Source organism: Gekko japonicus, unplaced genomic scaffold, assembly GCF_001447785.1.
Source record: "Gekko japonicus isolate JY-2015 unplaced genomic scaffold, Gekko_japonicus_V1.1 scaffold422, whole genome shotgun sequence".
NCBI lineage: Eukaryota > Metazoa > Chordata > Lepidosauria > Squamata > Gekkonidae > Gekko > Gekko japonicus.
The window spans coordinates 953305-962385 of NW_015174855.1; the positions used below are offsets into that span (position 1 = coordinate 953305).

At 46.9% G+C, this 9081-nt stretch overlaps 1 protein-coding gene across 1 annotated transcript; it reads left to right on the plus strand.

The window, feature by feature from the left end:
* Positions 1-3510: 3510 nt before the first annotated feature.
* Positions 3511-8572, plus strand: LOC107121651 (interferon-induced protein with tetratricopeptide repeats 5-like). The gene is made up of 2 exons (XM_015424615.1): positions 3511-3606; positions 6748-8572. The coding sequence occupies exons 1-2, from the start codon at positions 3602-3604 to the stop codon at positions 8183-8185; spliced, it is 1443 nt and encodes a 480-aa protein (XP_015280101.1). The 5' UTR covers positions 3511-3601; the 3' UTR covers positions 8186-8572.
* The last annotated feature ends 509 nt before the right edge of the window (positions 8573-9081 follow it).

Sequence of the window (9081 nt, forward strand, 5' to 3'; positions counted from 1 at the left end):
AATTTATATGTAAAAGTCCAATATAACCAAGGAAAATACAGAAATCATTCACAATGATAGTGATTGGTAGAGTCTTCCTAGTTTTGCTAAGATAGCCCCTGGGATGGCTGAGGAATCTAACTCTTATGTATTAGCGAAGAGAGTTCTGACAGTATTCTTTTAATTTCCAGGCGTTAAGCACCCAATTGATCTAAAGGCTTTGAAAACACTTTGGGAGGCTGCAACCAGGTTTGTGGGCCTAGGAGGAGCCAAGGCAGCCTGTCAAGGCTGTGCAACCCAAACTGCAGCTGGCAATACAGAACTAGGAATACAGCATTGAAAGGATAGCGATTTGCATGAGCAGGAAATGTCATTTTTGGGTGATACTTTACCTGTCCAAAGAGACGCTGGGATCATGCAGCGAAAATAAAACACAATAAAGGGGAGGGGATTGTGAGTTGATCAGCAGCACAAGTGGACTGATTCCAAACTGGCCACAAATGAAACCAACAAGGTAGGGTGGGGCTAGGAGAGGAAGAAGCAAGAGAGCGAGCTCAGAGAGAGCTCCCCTTAGATACCTAAAAAGGTAACCTGAGGCTATGGCCATATGATCACCTGGTTCCCAGGAAAGGCTAGGAGGAAAAAAACTATACTCTTGAAGCAGGACAGAGTAAAACAAAAGCTTGAGCCCAAATGACTCCAGACTACCAGGCAAAGCAAGAGGAGAGATTTTTTATTGACGTCAAGGTGCGCCGAGCCCAAGAGCTCTAAAACTAGCTGCACACCTGAGAAAGGACTTCAAGGAGTTTTTATACACGCTAGAGTACACGTCATAAATATTTTAAGCAATTTAAACATAGGCAATAGTTTTCCTAACTAAAAATTTACAGAGCAAAAGAGAACTGTCTTGCACATTTTCCTTATTTCACACACTTTCTGTAAGGCTGGTCTCTTTCAGCAATCATTCCAGTTAGATTGCACCATCTAATGCATGCACCTGCTTTCTCAAACTTTTACTGAAAAACAGTTACTATAGCTTACAGGAATAAATGTCTTAACCAAAACCACAGACCCTGGCAGAATGTTGCAAGGTTCCTGTTGTTGGCTCTTAGTCAAGTGGGTGAGAAAAGGTGGGGGCAGATTGCAAATATCTATTTCAGATGTCTGATGACTTTTGAATCTGAGCAAAAGGATTTTAATCATAAAGCCTGTTCCCTATAGGGATTTTTCTATATGTTCCTTCACTCTGGATGGGGCATAAAGGGATGAATAATTGGGAAATTGAAAATTAATGGTCGGCAGGGAGTGACACTGTCTGAGGGTGTGAACTCACCCACTGTTCTGAGGGCAGGACCGGTGTCCGGCGGGAAAGTCGAGGGTGGTTGGCAACATTTCCTCAGACTTATGGGGGCCGACACCCTTACTGCACAGTGGGCTCCCAGTTGAGGCTGAGGTTTCAGGGCTAGTGTTACCTGGGCGGAGAGGTTTGTCTCGTCTCTCTCCTTCGACTTCTTCCGCTCCCATTTTTCACAGCTTGCACCCAGCTTCACCTCAGCCCCAACTGCATCCTCCCTGGTAGCGTGGCATGCCCTCCTCTTTATTTCCCTCTTAGTGCTCATCCTGCCCAATGGCGCTGGCCCCATTAGCCCCCCCCCTCTGTATGGGATCCACCCGTCTTCCTCCCGGTCGACTTCGCAGCGGTGTCCCAGTCGCAGTCCGCCAGATCTTCCTCCTTGAAGGGCTGGGGATCCCTGAGCCGGTCGCATTGCCAGCATTCTGAGCTCTTCTCCGAGTCCTCGAAGTCACTGCCCTGAGGCCAGCCTGTGACTTCTAGGACCTGCATCTGCGTCGGTCCATGGAGGTGACTGCTGGCCCTTCCCCCAGAGCCTTCCTCCTGGGTGGGCCACTGGCCCTCTTTGCTCCATTCAGAGCCAGATGCGTCGATCTTCTGGGGGTACATCAGGAGGCCGGGCCTGTGGGGCGCCTCCTGACAGACACCTCTGGGGGAAGAGGGTGAGACAAAGCGAAGGGTAAAGAGCCAATGCTTTGTATTAATGATCAGATACTTGACAGCGACATTATCTAGATGGGTGACAGGAAGGCTGGATCACCGCTATTGTCTGTAGTTGGGAACATCCTTTTGTATGAGGATGGCTCAGGAAGGAGAGGAATGTGTGATTCTCCAGGTGAATCTAACACATGGGGAGGGGAAGGATGCTGCGTGATAGAGAAGAGGCTTTCTCATGGCTTCTGTTCAGGAAAATCTCTCCTTTGTCAGAGCATGGCTTCTGTGTCAGGTCTGTTGCTGTCTCTGTGTGCATGGAGGTCAGGGCTGTTGGTCTGCATCCCAGTGCCTGGGGTGGATGCAGAGGTTCAGTGGCAGAAAGCTTCGAAGTCCTAGGTCCACATCTGGCTTGGTATACTTTCTGGGCACAAGGCTCCCCTTGGCCACAGTGTACACTCCACAGTTCAGCATAGGGCACTTCACTTAGAACCAAAGCTCTGTACCATTGCCCTGGCACACACTCTTCACAGTCCAACAAAGGAGTCCTATTAAAGAACCTCTAGTAATGCCATCGGAAGTGGCTGCATGGCAACAAAGTTACCTATTTATAAACCTATTTGCTGCAACTCTGTACACACTTATTTGAGAACAAATCTCATTAAGTTCAAAGAGACTGGGACAAAAAATAAGCTCTTCATATCTAATCAAACATTAAGTGCCACACATGTGCAGAGTGCATTTCTTTCACACCAAGCAGTCATAGTCAGTCGTCAGACTTCGGGGGGGGAGGAGGAAATCAGGTGTAAAGGAAAATGTTACAACATTCCCGCTGCAAGGTTTTTCTGTAGCCTGCTACAAGAAGGAGCTAATCAGGACATTAGAGTAAACGCAGACCGAGCATGTATGTGAAATCACACTGTGTGCTCAGTGAAATTCAATGGTCAGGGAAGATTCGAGGGAGCAGGGCAGATTGGGAGGGGGGGCACCCCCAGAGCCCCGCGGTAGCTACAGGCCGTCTCTGCATGCCAAGAAATATTACAAATGGGGACGGAAAAAGCAAGAGAGAGCAATCCAGCCCTTGTGTGGCAGCTGGAGACCCAGAAGTCTTCAAGTGGTCAGGGGAACCAGCTGTTTCCCTCAGCCCATTTGTGCAGGAGGCTGGGAACAGGGACACGTCTCTCTTCCCCAGGGCATCTGCTTTAGGAAACAGAATTCTGGACTACTTGCAGGCTGTCGTTCCCTCCTTAGGTTGTTTAATTTGGCCAGTGATTATTTTTCTGATTGGTTAATGATCACAATCAATTTTTTTAAAAAGATCGTCACCCAAGGGACAAAGTTCGTGCTTCCAAAGCAGAACTCAATGAGCTCAGAAGAAAAGGAAACAGATTCCAGAGTTTCGTTTTTGCCAGTGAATCAGATTTTGGTTTCATTTTCTTAGAACTGCATGTTAAGTTTCCCTTTCCTCTTACAGACAGACAGAAAAACATACACTGCAGTCTGTTCCATCCGGGGAGACTATAAAAAAGGAGATCATAACAGAACCAGCAGATTTCCAGTCTTTACAGAAAGTCCATCTGTTCTTCAGGTTACTTCACAACCGATAATAACTTGGAAATCATGAGGTAAGTCAGGAATCATAAGAAATTTTGCCTTCTCGGAAATCAAAAAGAACTGCTGCCTTCTTGTTTATATGCTTTATCTAATACTTGGGGTGACCCCAAGTAAAAGAGTCCTTACATAGCTGAATGTCGCTGTTACCTAACAAAGGAGGGAATCCTGAAAACCCTGCATCAGTAAGGATGTCATCCTCCAGGTGGGGCCTGGGGATCTCCCAGAATTACAGCTTCTTTCCAGACTACAGAGGTCAGTTCCTCTGAAGAAAATGGATGCTTTAAAGGGTGGACTCTATGGTATTGTACCCCACTGGGGTTGCTTCCCTCCCCAGGCTCCACCCCAAAATCTCCAGGGGTTTCCCAAACTGCAGCTGGCAACCCTATAAACCAGTGGCCGGGGGTGGGGGAAGGAACCTAGTAACCTTAACCGGTTCCTGGATGCAGTTTTGGAGTGAATGTGAGCTGATAAACTGAAGCTTACTCTGAGCAAGATGGAACTGCTAATGATGGGCAGAAGGTCTCACCCAGGACTTAAGATGTCACCTGTTCTGGATGGGGTTGCACTGCCTTTGAAGGAACGGGTCCATAGTGTGGGGGTCCCGGTCCTACTGCTGGACAAGGAGGTGGCAGCTGTGGCCAGGAATGAATTTACTAGCCTAGACTGCAGGATTCCCTGGGCAGAAAAGATCTGGCCATTGTGGTGCATGCCCAGATTACATCTAGATTAGATTACTGCAATGATTACTAAATGATTTAGACTACTACATTTAAATTAATTAGATTATCTAAACATCTGGTAGTTGATTATTACGGCGTTGCGGGTTGCACTCAATTATCTCTGGCATTGTATCTCAGGCTTTTTTTGTGTTTTACTTCATTAGTTTTGTATGTTTTATCTCTGGGCAGGAACTTTTAATTGAGAACGTTAAGAGGTAAATACCTTTGTTAGATTATTTAGAAGGCAGCACCCCTAGCTGGAGTCTTGGTGGATTTCAGAAGTATTTTATAGAGTTTCACTGTGTGGATGCAACCCAATCATTTTGGTTTTGTTATATTATTTTTAATCATTGATTTTAAATAAAATGAATATAATTAAGTAGGGGTTTATTTAGTAATTATAACTTTATTTATCTGCTATAACCAAGCTTTACTATGTATTATATACTAGGAAGAAGGCTCGCTGCAGAATGAAATGCAACAAGCTCTAGTAAGAGGGCCTGGGAGAGTGCAGTAGCCTGCATTGCCCCCCCCCCCCCCCCGGCTGGCTGAGCGCCGTGGCTAGGCTGACGTTGAATGCAGGGTCAGCCATCTCCGAAGTCGGGGTCAGGCATTAGCCACCTCGTCCTCTCTTCACCTGACCTCTCCAGAAGAAGGGATGGCGGTGTCCTGGTCCCCTGGGGCCACCACCAAGTAGAGCAGTGGGCCACCACCGGTCGTGTCCTGGTTCCCGCCCATGGGGTCTGCGAGCAGGAGGGGGGGCATAACGGAGCATCTGCAGAGTGGTCTCACTGGAGGACAACAGGGCAGCCGGCAGAGGGGCACCCTCCTGGCACAGCAGCAGCCCCCGCCACTTCCTCCTCGGCCACATCTGAGTTCAGTGGTGGCTGACCGGCAGCGCTACATGGCATGGAGTGGTTCTGGAAGCGGGCCGTGGGCCGTCTCAGCGGCTCAGCCAGGTGGGAAGAGGCGGTAGCATCCTCTGCTGAAGTGCCACTGCTGCGGTCTTCTGCTCCCTCACACAGGCCTCTGGTGAGGTTTCTGAGCCGCCTGGTCCGGCCTCCCCGCAGCTGGCGAGCGCCCTCAGAGGACGGGCAGCAACGTGGCTTGGGGGCCCCAGGGTGGGCCGGATGGAGCTCCCCTGAGGCGCTTCCCAGTGACTCACCAACTTGCCCGGGCAGCCCTCGGTGTGTGAGTACCCTGCGCACACACCCCTCCACCCGGCCACAACAGATTTAAGTTTTCTGGCCTTTTGCCCCACTCCCAGCCTTTGTGGCAGTCAGTCTGGTGACCCTCCGCCCGCCGGAGGGTCCGTCCCATCGGTCAGCTGACAGCAGACTGAGACCGAGAGACTTGCCAGTGCCGCTGTGGGTGGGATTCAGCAACGCAGCCAGCCAATGGAGGTAGTGCCTTCTGATTGGCAGCTGAGGGAGTGAATTGATTTTGGCATGCATCAAATCTTGCCAGATGAAAACACAATTATTAATAAGGAGAGATTATGCCTAAAATTATGCCGTAACATTTCAATTCCAGGGATGGACACTTTCCTCAGAGAATTTCATATCATTGTCTAACAGGAAACATGGGTGACTGAAGAGATTTCTTCGGAGGGCTACATGGTATTAGTGGTTGCTGCCCCCAAAGGGGGAGAAGAGTGGGCATCCTAGGGCAGGATTGGCCTGTTTAATTTTTAATTCTGTTCATCTTGCTGGAAATACAAAAGCTCCTTATGCTTTGGGAATCCACTTGGTGTGAACTTATATACTTCCTTGGTCACACGAAAGGTGTAGAACAGGGGTGTCAAACATAAGGACTGGGGCTGAAAGTGGCCTGTTCTGGGCTCTTGCTACTGGTGAGCAACTGGGATGAGGGAGGGAAGGCAGGAGGCTGCTTGGGTAGGCGAGCAGGCACATGTGGTGAGGTGTGTGTACATGGTCGAAGCTGTCAAGAAATGGCTAGTGGGTGGGGCCAAGAGGCTGAGGTAAAATAGTGGGGGGGGGATGGAAGTGCTGGCAGAGAAAGAGGAGGTGTGGTTTTTCTCCTCCTGGCTCCTCCGACCACAGCTCAACAAGAATTGGAGAAGCCCCTACATGGGGTGGCAGAGCTGAGTGGCTGGCCCTGCCACCGCTTCACCAACTGGCTTCATTTATTTTTTTCAAATGGCAACCGTGAGGGGGTTGGCATGAGAAGGTGTGTGGAGTGGCTCTTAGCCAATGAAGTGACAGGGCCAGTGGGGAAGAGAGGAGTAAAAAAAGTAACATTTAGGTCAGATCCAACTCTCCTAAAAAAAGGAGTGTAACATCCCTCGGCAGAAGAAATATATGTGGGGAACTGAACGAGTTATTGCAGGAGCAGGATAAATGATTTTAGATTCATTTCTGAACTTTGCAATCTGTAAATCTTCATCTCTCTCCCCCCCCCTCTGTTTTCAAGTGAGGTTTCCAAGGATTCTTTACAGAGGATCCTGCTGCAGCTCGAATGCCACTTCACTTGGATGTTGCTGAAGGAGGACATCACTCCCAAGGAGCTGGAGGAAAGGATTGCAGATCAGCTTGAATTTTTATCGACCAAATCCAAAATTCAAAGTTATAACCTGCTGGCCTACATAAACCATTTGAATGGCAAGAAAGAAGCCACTCTGGAAAATTTACAGAAAGCTGAGGAGGCTGTGCAAATAGAGTGCCCAAAGGAGGTTGAAAAGGCAAGTCTTGTTACCTGGGGCAACTATGCTTGGGTGTACTACCACATGGGCCAGCTTGAAAAGGCACAAGAGTACATAAAGAAGGTGGAATGCACCTGCAAACAAAACGGAAGTGCCTCTCCTTATAAGATGAAGCTCCCACGTATCTACTGTGAAAAGGGGTGGGCACTCCTCAAATTTGGGGCAAGCTATTATGAAAAGGCCAAGGAGAGCTTTGCAAAAGCATTGGCGGAAGAGCCCCAGAACCCAGAATTTAATTCAGGCTATGCAATCACATTGTACCGTATGGAAGATTATTGTGGGAAAAAATCCTCTGCAGAAGGGTCGTCGCTGGAGCCCTTGAGACATGCGGCAAGTCTGAATCCCGATGATCCTTTTGTTGTGCCTGTCTTTGCAGTGAAACTGCAGGAAGTTGGTCAAGCTGAAGAAGGGGAAAAGTATATTAAGGAAGCCCTTGAAAAAAATCCAGACGTTCCCTATGTACTGAGGTATGCTGCCAAATTTTACAGGAAAAATGGCGATGTCATTAAATCCCTGGAGCTTTTGAAGAAGGCACTAGGGTTGACACCAAACTCCAGCTTTCTGCATCATCAGATTGGCCTTTGTTACCGAGCACAGTTCCTTGAGAAGAAAAGGGCCAGATGCCATGACAGAGAAAAGATGGAAGAGCTGATCAGATGTTGTATTTTTCACTTCCAGAAAGCGGTGGAGCACAAACTCAAGTTTGTCTATGCTTATTTGGACCTTGCCGGCATGTATGGAGAAGCAAAGCGTCTTCAGGAAGCAGAGGAAACATTTCAGAAAGTATTTGCTATGACCAGGCTAACTTGTGAAGACAAGCAGGATCTCCACTTCTCATACGGCCGCTTTCAGCAGTTTCACAAAAATTCAGAATCCGAAGCCGTGAAACACTATCTGGAAGGGCTGAAGATGGAAAAAGAATCATTTTCAAGAGAAAAGTGCAAAGCGGCTTTGAAGAAACTGATAGAAAAGAAAATCAACAAAAGCCCAGGAGACGCAAAGAGCTTTGGCATCCTCGGATACATTCACCAACTCAGTGGGGAAAGGCGCCAAGCCGTTGAGTGCTACGAACGAGCCCTGGAGATGGATCCTGACAATGAAGAATACCTCAGTGCTCTCTGGGCCTTGAGACTTTCTTTGCAAAGCTAAACCTTCCCGTGTGTGCTCATGATTGTATCAAGATTCAGAACACTCTACTTGCTCTTCAGCTATTCCATCATAGTCCTTGGGGTTCCTTTGATGTAGTTGAGTTGAAGGTTACACAGCCTTTGCTAACTGAGCTTTAGGCATTACTTTGACCACGTAAATGACATATGATATCATATGGATGTATTATAACAGAAATCTTTGCATTGGGTTTTTGATATATAGACTTATGGATGGAGGGAGACCATACACCAGCATTAGAGAGTTCTGAACCCAAGTCATTTCCAAGGTAATGTTTTGTCTGACCCATTCCATAATTCCTCAGCACTTCCTACTGCTCATTGAGTACATTTATACTGATAAGTTTTCATATCATAGGGATTTCATATAGCACGATGTTTTTGATATTAATATGAACTATGAAATAAAATGTGTGTATTAAACTCATTCGTGTTTTGCTTGGATAATCCATATGCAAACAACCACATATTTCTCCCTAACGTATTATAAAACGTCTTGTTTCTAATTATATGTTTAGTCATGTTGTGATTATCGTTCATGGGATTTTCTGAACTTTACAGCAACAATAAGGGGTAGTTCTTTCAAAATATTTTGTTCCTTGAGAATTACTTTTTTGAGGAAAATCAGGATACATACTGAAAACATTACTGATAATTACTACTCACAAATCTTCCCTAGATAATTTCCATTGTGAATTTTACATGTAAAAGTTCAATATAACCAAGAAAAATACTGAAATTATTCACAATGGTAGTGATTGGTACAGTCTTCCTAGTTTTACTAAGGTAGCTAGCCCATGGGATGGCTGAGGAATCTAACTCTTATGTATTAGAGAGTTCTGACTGGTTTAATATAGAGTATTGCTTTAGCTTCCAGCG